At 37.5% G+C, this 13,341-nt stretch overlaps 1 protein-coding gene across 1 annotated transcript in view; it reads left to right on the forward strand.

The window, feature by feature from the left end:
- LOC309819559 (transportin-1-like) overlaps positions 1-13,341 on the forward strand; it is a gene marked incomplete at its 3' end in the record, with an annotated part of 46,284 nt that overhangs the window by 25,897 nt on the left and 7,046 nt on the right. The window contains exons 2-3 of the mRNA XM_082649834.1: positions 7,920-8,033; positions 10,814-10,889. Of these exons, the coding sequence (XP_082505960.1) occupies positions 7,920-8,033; positions 10,814-10,889 (190 nt within the window). The remainder of the gene's footprint in view (positions 1-7,919; positions 8,034-10,813; positions 10,890-13,341) is intronic.

A 13,341-nucleotide genomic window follows, 5' to 3' on the forward strand; every position in this document is an offset into this window, starting at 1 on the left:
ATTTCTGGTACAGCTAGGACACTGCTGCTCATTAGAGTAAGAAACTCATGAAAGTTGCCAGGAGCAGATTTATTGAGTTAATACAAAGAGTCTCAACTGGCTGTATATTAGAACCACCTGGGAGTTGTTTAAACATACCCATGCCCGGGTGCCTAGGCTCCACTCCTACATTGAATCAGTGGGGGTCATAGGGAACAGGCATCATATTTTTTTAAAGCCCCTAATGAGTATAATGCCCAGTCAGGGCTGAGAACCACTGGTTTACATAGCTTAAGGTACATGGAGAGTGAGACCAATTGTGATATTAAAGAGTTAAAACAGTTAAATCTGTCTTAGAAATAAACAGACAATTGGTGTTTTGATGATGAAAATTATGTGACCAAAAGTTAAATATATGGGAAGTATTACTCCTATCAGCTTTTTATTCTGATGTACAATAAGAAGTTTGAATTCTGAAAAGCAAAGTGCCGTTATCACACCTGAACTAAAGAATGGATACCCTTAAATAAGAGAGCTTTTGAGTTCTTGGTGATGCATGGAATAGAAAGAAAAAGATAAGCCTACCCATGAACTCTACCCAAGAGTTCTGTTAAGGATTAGTCACATGTTCATGGAAGTGGCAGAATGAGAATAATATGGCAGCATGAATCAGTGCACAGGCTCTGGAGTTGGGTGCATCTGAGCTTGAGTCCTGCCTTTGTTCTTTACCATTTCTGTGACCTTGGACACATTACTCAACTTTTCTTAAGCCTGTTACTCTTCTATGAAATGGAGGTAATAGTAGTCCCTACTCATGGAATTAAATGAGATCATGCATTTAAATCACTTAGTATAATAACTGGCACATAGAAGTGCTCCATAAATGCTAGCAGGGTTGCTTTTTTTACTAGACACAGTCCAGACTTTGGAATTACACAGATGTTGTTTTCAATGCTCAATCTGCCACGTACTGGCTGGGCAAGCTACTTAACCTCTTTCAACCTCAGTTAATATAAAGTAGAGTTTAATATCTACCTCATAGTGCTGCTGTGAATATTTAATGAACTGAATTATATAGGAAGTACCTGATTGTAGATTGGAGTGAGTTTTGAGATCTAGTTTTCCTTCTTGTAACCTGCTCAGTTTGATACTAGTCTTTTTAAAAAAATGTTTGTTTGTAAACTTTAGCACTTGAGTCTCATGACTAGTCGTCTTCAGAGGTCTTCCTGAAAGGGCACTCTAAGAATACATTTATTTAAATTTTCCATAGTACTTATTTTTCATTTTCTTTTTTTTTTCTGTAAATCTTTCAGCTCTTAGACGACAATAAATTGTGATGCCAGAGGATTATAATTTTAACCTCTTAGCATAATTCTTCCAAGTGGTGAATGAGATCCATCACCCTAATCAATCAGTCAAGAACAATTTAAAACCTACTATGTGTCTAGCACCATGTAACATCAGAGGATCCATATGCTGTGGTCCCTGCCCTTTAATCTAGTTGAGCTCATTTCCTCAAGTAGCTTGGGCTCAATGGTTGCTTTTGCTTTTTCCTCCCTTTTTTTGTTTGATCCTTAATCTCTGATTACTTTATAGAATCTCTTGAAGAACCTTCTAGTTCTACTGATATCTATTATTTAGCAAACCTGTCGACATTTTCATTCTTTGACATTAAAAAAAAACCTCATTTTTAAAAAGTTACTAATAATCATCTGCCTTTAGACTTTCCCTTCTTTCCCTTCATACCTGAATTTTGGTTCAATTTCTTATAAAAGTTTTATTAAATAACTTTTAAAAAAATAGCATGCTCTTTTTAGCCCTCTAGACATCTCTGATTTTTTTTTTCATTCTTGTTCATCATAACATCTTTTTGTAAAAAACCAGTGTAAGAGACATTTTATTTTGGAAGATCTGATTCACATTCAGCAAATGATTCAGCAGATGACTTAAGCTGTATTTTGATTTATCTGCTTGTCAAATGAAGATAATACTTCCCACCTACTTACAAGAAGGGGATGTTGTGAAGATCAGATTTAGAATGTTTTGAACTCAATACTTGAAATATCTCATTTTTATTATATTTTCACACTGTATACATACTGCTTTTTTAGATCTATTATAATTTTTATAATAGTGAAATACGATTTTTACTTTTCTACCTCACTACAAAGGTATCAAATACATCTTATTTCTTTAGTATACAAATGGTTTTCTTTATGATTAGTTTCCCAGTTTACAGAAATTGATGTTTCTGTTTAAAAGGCAGTTTATCAGGGGCTTAGAGACTGGACCCTGGAACCAGGTTAGTTGGGTTTGAGTCAAACTTCCTAACATAGTCTGTGAGGTCTTCCTAGCCCTGCCTTCCTCTCACTTTCACTTTTTAGTAAGTCCTATTAGATCTCAGGTAAAAAGTCACTTCCTCAAGAAAGTCCTTTCCTGACTTCTTAACTGGGTTAGCATAATGTCCCCACAGCCCCTGGTACTATCCCCTACCACAGTCATTCTCCACTGAGGCAGCGCCACTCTCTGAGGGGGGAGGGGAATGTCCTAGTAATTGGGAGGTGCTCTTGCCACTTAGTAGGTGGAGCTGAGGAGTACTAGATGTTCATCATTAAGAATTGTCTGGAGCCCTGAATGACTTTTGAATGTCCCATTAGGGAGTTACATAGGTGAAAAAAATCTGTTCATAGCTGTCAGAGCCTAGAGTCTTAGTTTCACATATGCACATGGAATTTTTTGCAGGATTTTAATTAAATGTTGAGTTTTCCAGGAATAAAACTACTGTATTATTGAAGGAAGATTGTACCTTGTTTTGCTTGGAACTCTACCAAGAATTGTTCACCATTTTGGGAAATCATGTCACTGATGGCAACATTTATCACATTCATGGTGATTCACCATATAGGTGGAAACATTTGACTGCTCAGTAAATATTTGTTTGAATTTAATTGAAATTAGGAGAGAAGAAAGACTCTGAAGCATATGGGAGAAAAGCACATCTTTCTTCCTGGCAAAATATTTTCTTTTTTTTCCTATTGCATTTCAATCACATACTTCATTCATAGGTAGTGCGTCTGTCTCTGTCACTAAATGAGAACTTAGGGCAAGAACAGTATTTTACTTACCTTTGAATCTCTAATGCTCACTGAGTACATGGTAGTTGCTCAGCTTAATATTTATTCAGTTGAATTAATGGACAATAATAGTATTTGAGTAATGAACAATAATAGTATCTATTCAGCAAATACTTATTGAATCCCTCTGCTAGAGTGATTCAAAGGGGCAAAAAGATACTATCACTGCTCTCAAGGAACACATGATGTGTTGTTAAGACAGACCTGGAAATAATTATAATATGACAGTTTGTGAAATGGAAATAGCCATAAACTATAGATTTGTAATGAAAAAAATACTTAAGTCTTGTGGGGAGGTCCTACAGTAATGTTAGAGAAGAGAAATAGTAGTATCCAGTACCAATCATAGTGCCAAGGAAGACTCTCAGTAAATACCTGGAAACTGAGTAGAGGAGCATATCTCTGAAGAGTGAGATGGAGTTTGCCAAATGGTCAAATTTAAAGAGTTCACTCCAGACAGAAAGTCCCTATTCAAAGGCTCAGAGGTATGAGAGGCACAGCTGGTATTGCTGGAGCATAAAAGTTGGAGGTTGAGTTGTAAGAGATAAAGCTGTCCCTGGAGGTGATGGACCAGATCATGAAGAGCCTCTTCCATGAAAAAGAAGTTAGATTTCATCTTGCAGGCAGCAGAAAATCATTGATTGATGTAACAAACACAGCCTCTAAATTTCAAACCATACTGTATGCCAGGCAAGTATCTATAATCCTATTACAGAGTCAGTATGTTCTCATTTTATAGTTGGGAAACTGAGGCTCAGAGAGATTAATTAACTTGCCCAGGTTTTCACTGCTACTAAGTGAAAGAACTAGGATTTAAATTTAGGTTGGTTGAGTCCAGACCTTCTGTCTGCCTTATTTTTACTTCAACCAGTCTGGGTTCTTTATCTCTCATAAACTCTAGTAAATTCAAATTTTTAATGTAAATTCAAGTTCTTAACAGTTTAGGACTAGAGTAAGTTTAGTCTTCTGAAGGCCAAGATGTTATCTTACAGTAACTTACCTCTTGCAAGCTTTTTATTCTGGTGCCAGCTTCTGTACAGATAGTTCAAATAACTGTCTTGGCTTATTGAAATGCCTTTTGTGGGGGAGCGGGGACTTACCATTGAATGTCATGGGCCAATCAGCATGATTTGTGTACTCTAAAAGAGAAAAATTTGAAGCGCTGTTTCCCTTTTCTGAAACATTTCTGAGTCTTCAATGTACGAAAAGAATAGTAACTATTTTAAGAAAATTTAATATTAATCTTGATATTCTAATTAATATAGATGTAGTTTACTGTTTAAGTAAACGATTTCTACCTCATAATTCTGGTGTGCTTGGTTAGCTTGAAGTACTTCAGACATTATGTAAATAACCCTGGGATATCTCTGGCTACCCTAGGATAAGATTCTTCCTAATTTTAATGGCTATTAAAATGCGGTAAGTTCTGGAGATAGAGGTGGCAATGGTTGTACAACAATGAAAATGTACTTAATGCCACTGAACTGTACACTTTAAATGGTTAAAATGCTAAATTTTATATTTATATTTTACCACAATTTAAAAATTTGGTATAGAAGTTCAAAGTGGCCTGAGATCTCTTATCAAGCAATTAACAATCAAATATTTTTCTTTTTTTTTTTTATAAATTTATTTATTTATTTATTTTTGGCTGTGTTGGGTCTTCGTTTCTGTGCACAGGCTTTCTCTAGTTGCAGCGAGCGGGGGCTACTCTTCATCGCAGTGCGCGGGCTTCTCATTGTCGTGGCTTCTCTTGTTGTGGAGCACAGGCTCTAGATGCGCAGGCTCAGTAGTTGTGGCTCACGGGCTTAGTTGCTCCGCGGCATGTGGGATCTTCCCAGAGCAGGGCTCGAACCCGTGTCCCCTGCATTGGCAGGCAGGTTCTTAACCACTGTGCCACCAGGGAAGCCCAACAATCAAATATTTTTGAGAGCCTTTTGTTCCAGATAACTTGAGTAAGGTGTGAGGGAACAGTTTATCTCAGTTCTTCCTATCTCATCATCACAGGCTGATCACATTAAGTGTTCTTAATACTAAGCTATTCAAAAAGAAAAAGACTTCTGTTTATTTGATGCAGGGATAAAGAAGGAAGCATGGTAATGATATGGGGCAGCCATCCTCAGGATAGGTATGATGAAGGTATCTTTTGGACTTGGCTGCTCTTGGCCCCTGGCATTAGTTTCTTTTTCAGAAAGGCAGCTAAGGAGTTAAGTAGGTATCCAGTTGTCACCTCAGCAGGTGGGATATGCATGGTAGCAGCTCAACTCATAACTAAGGCTCAGACTTTAAGGTTCCTCACCCCCTCTTCACCCACTCCCTCCCCCGTCCAGGAACAGGAGAAATTTAAAATATTCACCCATTAGATTAACCAAAATTAAAAGAACGTGCTGGTGGATATATGGGAAACATATTATTGGTGAGTGTGGATTGCAACTGTTTTTGGAAAGTAACCTGGTAATAACTATTAGAAATTTTTAAATACACATACTTTTGGCCTAATAATCGCACTGGGTTGCCATTACTGGGTAGGGGGACATTAGTACAAGAATGTGTTTTGCCTTGTTGTTTGTAGTCACAAAAAAGTAGAAGAAACCTGGAAGCCAATCAGGAAATAGTTGAACAAGTTATGTTCTATCCATTCTAAAGACCAATGTGCAACTATTAAAAAGTGAAAAGTTAAATCTATATGTAGTGGCCTGGAATGATGGCCATGCGATATTATGTGTTTTAAAGTTTTTAGTTAATAGAGTGTAGTATGTGGCATGATCCTAAAAAACAAACCAGAGCTATGTGTATGTTTGAGAATAGAGAAAGGTGTAGAAGGATTCATATCAAACTGTTAAAACTGATTCTGTCGGGGAGGTAAGCTTAGTGATGAAATTGAATTAACTATTTTGTACAACCATGTTGTTTGATTTGTTGTAATATTATTTTTGTAAAGTTTTTTTGAAGTTTCTGAAGTAAAAAAGTCAAGAGGGAAAGGGGAGAGGTCTATAGTGATAGAAATTATAATAGGGATTATGGCATGGGTTGATGACCGAGAATGGGTACAAGAGAAACCTTGGTACTGGTAATGATCTTTATCTTGATGTGGATGTTGGTCACACAGGTATTCACTTTATAAAAATCCATCTACTTGTATGCTTATGATTTGTACAGGTTATTGTATATATTATATCAATTGAAAGTTTATTAAAATTATGGCATGTCAATACAATGGAATAATTCTTTTAAAAATACTTTTAATATTTAATGATATATGGAATTGGCCAAGAAACAAGACAATCCCATTATTATAAAACATATAAACACACAGAATGGAGACTGGAATAAAAACACTACAATATTATTAATAGATATTATGTCCAGATATCATTTTTGTTTTGGGGGGTTTTGTTTGGGTGTTGGATCATTTAGGAAGTTGGTAGAATTCAGTGAGCAAAGCCAGATTACAGGATATTAAGCAGAAAATAAAGGTGAAGAAGGAGAGAGGAAAAGGTTTTTTAAAAACAGAAAAACACTGCTAACTAGAGAGGTACTGTAAGGTCAGGTAATTTTTTTTAACCCCTGCTAGGAAGGGACTAAATTCAGCTGTCAAACCATCAAGTAGTAGTAGATCCATATGAAAACATCCTCTCCTTCAGAAAATTCAGTTTGATTTTTACAATAATTCATGCCTGATACTTAAGTTTTGTTTCTATTTAAGCATTTAGTTTTAAAGAAACTCATTGATATGATAGTTTCCATTGATTGTAGCAGATGCAACTCATGGTAGTTTAAGAAACCTATATTGTCCTCCCAATCTTAACTAATTAACTGTTGTAATTTCCTCTGATCTTTTTGCTCCATAGTTGCCACATGGGGGCAAATAATGCTTCCTCCGGTCGGAGTGATAATAAAATGAGAAAATGTATGTGAAAACACGTTAATAGAATTCAACACTATCCAGTTGTAAAATTGCGTTATTTTTCTTGTATTTCTTCAGCCCAAGGTCATTAGTTGTGAAATGCAGTTATTTCAGGTGGAGTTTATTTCACCTGAAATAAACTAATAAAGAGTTTATAATAAAGAACTCTTAATAAAGAGTTCAAAAGTTGAAGTTTATGAAAGGATGCATTTTTTCGGTCAAATTATGCAAATGTAAATGCAACATGTAGTGTTTATCGAAGTGTGGGTTGTGATTGCAATGCATCTTTAATGTTTTAGACTAAATATTAGTATTTAGTGCTTTATATATCAAACTGAAATGTAAACATTTTTATTTCTTCTCAAGTATTGTTCAGCTGTCGGGGGAATTATCAGGCTTTTTTCCTTATTACAGTCATTCTTAATTACTAACCATGTTAACTTAAAATGACTGAAACCCAAAATCAGATCTCTTCAGGTGTTTCGCAGGGATTTTGATAAGGACTTGATTTTTGATTAGCCCTTAAATCAGTAATAATCTGGATGGAACTAGAGTTGGGTTGGAGAAAACTGCGTGGCACTAGGACCCAGGGGGCTCCCGTGAGCGGATCTAGGGGCCAGATTGCAAATTCGCGGTGACTCAGTCTGGTCGGCTCCTTGCGCTCGGCGGCCGCGGCGGCAGCAGCAGCAGACATTGGCGGCCGAGCTGCTAGGATCAGTTTCCCCGGGTTTCACCGTCCGAGACTTCTTTCGGGGCGCCCCAGGCAGGTCCGAGGCGTCCGGGGAGCGCAGGGGTCGTTCTGCGGGGAGGAGGGGGGTGCTTGGCGCGGGAAACCCTCGGGCCTATGCACGGGGAGTAACATTTGCTCCGTCTCTTCCTGTGTCTGGCTTTATTTGCAGCAAACCAAGATGGAGTATGAGTGGAAACCTGACGAGCAAGGGCTTCAGCAAATCCTGCAGCTGCTGAAGGAGTCCCAGTCCCCCGACACCACCATCCAGAGAACCGTGCAACAAGTATCCTTTCTGAGGCCTCGACGCCGCCCGCGCAGCTTGCCCTGCGCGGGGCCCGCTCTCGGCGGCCGGGTGGCTCCCGCCGCCCCTCCCCCTCCTCCCGCTCCCCGGATCCCTCCGCCCTCCGTCCGCCAGCCCGTGAGGAGAGGCCCGCCCGCCGCCGCCCCTGCCCGCCGCCTCGCGCACGCGGCCCTCGTGCCTCCGGTTCGGAGCGCCGCAGCGCCCGCCGGCTTCCGGCCCGCGGGAGGCTGGGGGCTGCTGGCCGCCGCCCGCGATCGCGACATGTGAGTCGGCCGCCCGTCACGTCCCCGCCCGCTGCTGACCGGCTGACGGGGGTGGATAGCGGAGCAGACGGGTGCCGGCGCTGACCCCCGACCGACGCCCCGGCCCACACAATGCGCGGAGGGGGCGGCGGGCAGAGCGCTGTATGCGCGGCGGAGATCGGCGGCCTGAGTGGGGTGGAGCTGGCGCGGGGTTTGAACCGCCTGGGTGTTGGGCCTGGGGTTTCTGCCAGGCCCTTGCCCGGAAGGGCTGGAAACCAAGAAGTGAGGGGTCTCGGGCCTCACCCCGGGTCTGTTCGTGCCAACACCTGTTGCGAGCTCCCTGCCTCCCAAGTGAGATTTTCTTTTTAAATCTTTGGCTCAAGACGGTCTGCTCAATTACCAAGTCTTTACCGAGTTTGCTGGTCCTTTTACTACGGATTTAGAGGCAGAAAGGCTTAAGAGAAGAAGCAAAACCTCTACTGTGTGCTTTCTGTAGTGCCCTAAACTGTGGTCAAATGGAGAGCTCTTGCTGCATCCAATGAGGGAAACAAATTCACCCGATCAGAAATAACCGTTTTATCTCTTATTTTAAGACGAAGTTAATTGTTTAGGAAACTTAAGTCTGCTGTTTGCAAAAAAAAAACAACTCTTAATTTTTATTGTTAATAAACGGAAGATTGCTTAGTATGGAATTTGGTAAGTAAGCTCTTTTGGCGTAGTTTGGACGTATTTAAATTTAAAACACTATAAACGTTAAGTTAAATACAGTTACTTGAGAAGTTCTGGTAAATAAGTTTCTCAAAGAAGTACTACATTGCTGTAACTTAAAACTTTTCAGTAGGTAAGTATCTAGCCTTTTGGTTAATTAATACTGCTTATTTTTAAAATGGAGGTGTTAATGATTTAGGTCTACTTGGTTTGTTTGTTTTTTTTTAAGCCATTTCGCTTGTATACTGCTAGTACTGAGGGAAGAATAGTCGTTTTGGGGTGTATTGGAGCTTGTATTTGAAACATTGTTGTGGCTCAGTCTTAATTTGTGTTGTCATAGCTGTAGAAATGATAAAAGTTGATAGTTGATGAATTGTAGGTGCTATGTGACAGTTAATTTCTTAAGTTAGCCAATCCCAAAACTGCATTGTAATTTCTTGTACAGCACTGTATGTCATAATTTTTTGTTTTAGTACATATTTATTAAGTACTTTTTATATGCTCAGTACTATGCGTGCGCTAGGAATCAAATTTACGGTTTATTCTGTGTGCCTGGAGCATAGTATGCCCTCTGCATAAGGAACAAATTAAATTTCAGTAGATAAAGGTTAATAGTATTTTAAAAATACTCACTGCTTTATATTTTCAGAGTGCCTAATAACGACCTTGTTCTTTTATGTCTCCTTTGGAGGGAATGTAATTATTGTTTTTGTATAGGCTTGAGCACTTTCAGAAAGACCGTTATACTATTATGGATAGATAGCTCAAGTCCTAAGAAAGTGAACCTTATCAGGAAATATTTATAAAAGATTATTAGCTTATCAGCATGCTGTTAATCTTGGCTGTTCACTAAAGAAATAAATCACTAGGGTTTTTTGGTCAAAGAAAGTACACCTTGGAATTTTTCTAGAGAAATGTATTTTGATAGTTAATTTATGTTCTGAGCACTGAACACTGAGAGTATTCTAGTGTATAATAAGTAGCTAATATGGTGTTCCTAGAGTGTGTGTCGTGGATTTAATTTAAAGATTTAGGTCTATTGAGAAAATTCTGTCTAATAAAACACAATTAGAGGTGTTATTAAAAAGCATGTTAGGGATTAGAGGGCATGAAGAAAGACATAGTAGAGCATTATGTCATTGTTGCCTGCCAACAGAATGAAATACCTGCACGTTGGTGTCACTGGAAACGTTAGGTCTTGTTGGGGGGTGGGGGGGCAGAACTGTAGAACTGTTGCAGTGTGGCAATTTTATAACACTGACTGTTATAAGGTTTGATGTGTAGACTTGCACATAAATAGCATTTTATCTTAACTTTTTGAATTCTAAAGAACAAATGAGTCTAATAAAAGTACTTTAAGTTAAAAGGCGATTTTATAAAGTTAATTTCCCTAAGTGATCTTTAAGAGACTTGTTTTTCTTTCTTTGAGATGCTTTTCATTTTTGTCATTATTTTATAAATACCTTTCTGATTAGGGTTTTTTTTTTAAGTTCAGATAAATCAAAGAAATTGTTTTGAAAATGTTTTTCATATGATATGCGCCTTGCTGAAGGTGGAGCTTGGCTTATGTTGTCTTGAATATAATTGATGTAAAATATTAATATTTCAGCCATAAAGCGCACAAGAGGTTTAACACGACCATTGGTGTGTTCTTGAATAGCATATTGATGGTTTTAATAAGATAACTTTTATTCTTACTGGAAAAAATGCAAGGCTAAAAATCACAAAAGAGGTTCTTGATTTTAGGTTAAAACTGCCTAATTCCTTCCTTAGATTACACTGAGAAGTTTCCTTAACTACTGTTTGTTCTAGAAACTGGAACAACTCAATCAATATCCAGACTTTAACAACTACCTGATTTTTGTTCTTACAAAATTAAAATCTGAAGGTAAGTAGGGTTTGTGTGGTAACTACTTAAAAGTTTCTTACACTTCAGATTTTGTCTTTGAGATGTGTTAAAAATATACGAAGGGTTACTTATTTCAAAGGATTTCACTTTGTAGTAACCCACTTGCTTTAAACATGTGGAATGAAAGAGTTACTATCACTCTAAGCATTTGGATGCTTAATGAGCATTCAGTTGTTAATTGAGTGTTTTTGTAATAAATTCACTCATTCTTTGCAAATGAAAAGAATGTTGTAAAGTCTACTTTGGTGTTTTGGTGTTTTGCTTCAGTCCTTTTACATGAATGTCATAGAGACTGATTTCTTTTAATACACAGATTGAATGCAGGATTTGCTAAATAACTGACTGTATGTGTGATCATATTTGTATGATTAAAAGTTCATATAACCAAAATGAAAAGTCATGTGTAATCCCATCACTCAGAGACAATTGTTAATCTCTTAATTCTATACTCCTTTATATGGCTATGTACTGTTTTAAATTTTAACCAGAAAAAGGATAGTTCTATTTATAGACTCCTGTAACTTTTTTAAACCTTGTAACAGTATACATGAAACTTTTTCATTAACTATTCTACAACAGTTTTAAATTACCTCTATAACAGCCTGATTTTTAAATGACATGATCATCTGATTTTTAAATGACACGATCATTTGATTGTTTCTAATACAAGTAGTGTGTCCATCTCGACTTTATTCATTTTACAAGTATTTATTGAGCACCTCTTCTCTGCCAGGCAGTTTGCTCGCTCAGGGGCAATAAAAGTGAACAAAATAAATGAGAATCTGCCCTCGTGGCGCTTACATTGTAGTGACAGGTGTTCTTCGTAGAGTTATTTGAGTATTCCCTTCCTGGAACATTGTCAGACACCCAGAAGCACTCAAGTATTTTTTGAGCAACTGACTGGCCTCTAAATGAAAGCACTATACCCTTTCAGAAGCCATAGTGCAATTAGTAAAAACTACTACACTTGGAGCTGAGAAATAAGTCTTAGACTCTGACACTCATTTCACCTCTCTTGCTTTTTTCAGCTACAAAATGCCTGTGTTAGCCTATCAGACCGTCCATAAGGTTTCAACTCCAAGCACTAGCGAGTGGGTTAACGGCCTTAAAATCTCACTAATCTTGTGTTTATTCAGATTTTAATAATTCATGCACAGTATAATGATTTATTTTGAATTATTTTCAAATTTTCTAGTTAATTTTAGGATTTTAATTTGTGATTGAGGCATGTAAGGGAAACTTTAAATTTTTAAATTTTAAGAAACTAGAAAGTCCTTCAACATATCTTTACATTCAGCAATTAATATTCCTAGTTTGATAAATATACGTTAATATGATGTGTTATTTCTTAATATAGAAATTTTATTTTTCCCACATCGTAGTTGTAATCAGATAATTCTATAAGGACTTAAAGATTTAGTAAATGAATTTTTCTAAACTATGTTGTTTAACTTGAAAAATTTAAGTTTGTTTTCACCAAGTCATCTATTCTGTCATGTCTTCATCCTGAATTCCAAATATTAAGATTGGTATAATATTATACTCTTTCTTAAAACTTTCTTGGGCTATGAGGTACATCAAGTATTTTTAAAAGCAGACAAACTTACAATTCAAATAGCAGGAGAGGTTGGGTGTGTAACTGCCTCCCAAAAGACCTATTAATTACAAAACCACAAAATGTTGGAAAGGATTTTATGTAATACTTAGTATTTCTTCCTGTGTTTATTCATTTATTTGGGACACAAGTTTGCTATATCTAGTTTTCTATTTAAAAAAATTAGCATTGTGGCCATCCATATTAGAGAAGGAACGTAAGTAAATTCTTGAAATGAAAATGCTTATTTATTTAGGGACCTTTTTGCCATTCCTCATGTGAATTTGTTTACACTAAATCATGGAGTAAAATTTTAGATGTGGAGAGACCTCAGAGATTAGCTCATCTACTTCCCTCACTTTACAGATGAGAATTGAGACCTAGTAAAGTAGTCTTTTTAAAAAGAGGACGTGGTTAATTTTGGGCTCTTCTAAATGAATTTGGGACTGGGGATATTTTTAATTAAAATAAGTATTTTGATATAAAATGTTTTATGTTTTTAATTTTAAATCATTTCACTTAGTGATTTTTTTTTTTTTTTTTTTTTTTTTTTTTTTTTTTTTTTGCGGTACGCGGGCCTCTCACTGTTGTGGCCTCTCCCGTTGTGGAGCACAGGCTCCGGACGCGCAGGCTCAGCGGCCATGGCTCACGGACCCAGCCGCTCCGCGGCATGTGGGATCTTCCCGGACCGGGGCACAAACCCGCGTCCCCTGCATCGGCAGGAGGACTCTCAGCCACTGCGCCACCAGGGAAGCCCACACCTCGTGATTTTTTTGAAACTTCATCTTGTAATCTTAATTGTAAAAATGATATAGTGTATTTCTTATAAACAAATAC

This window comes from Grampus griseus, assembly GCF_964374135.1.
Source record: "Grampus griseus genome assembly, chromosome: 3".
In the NCBI taxonomy this organism is placed as follows: domain Eukaryota; kingdom Metazoa; phylum Chordata; class Mammalia; order Artiodactyla; family Delphinidae; genus Grampus; species Grampus griseus.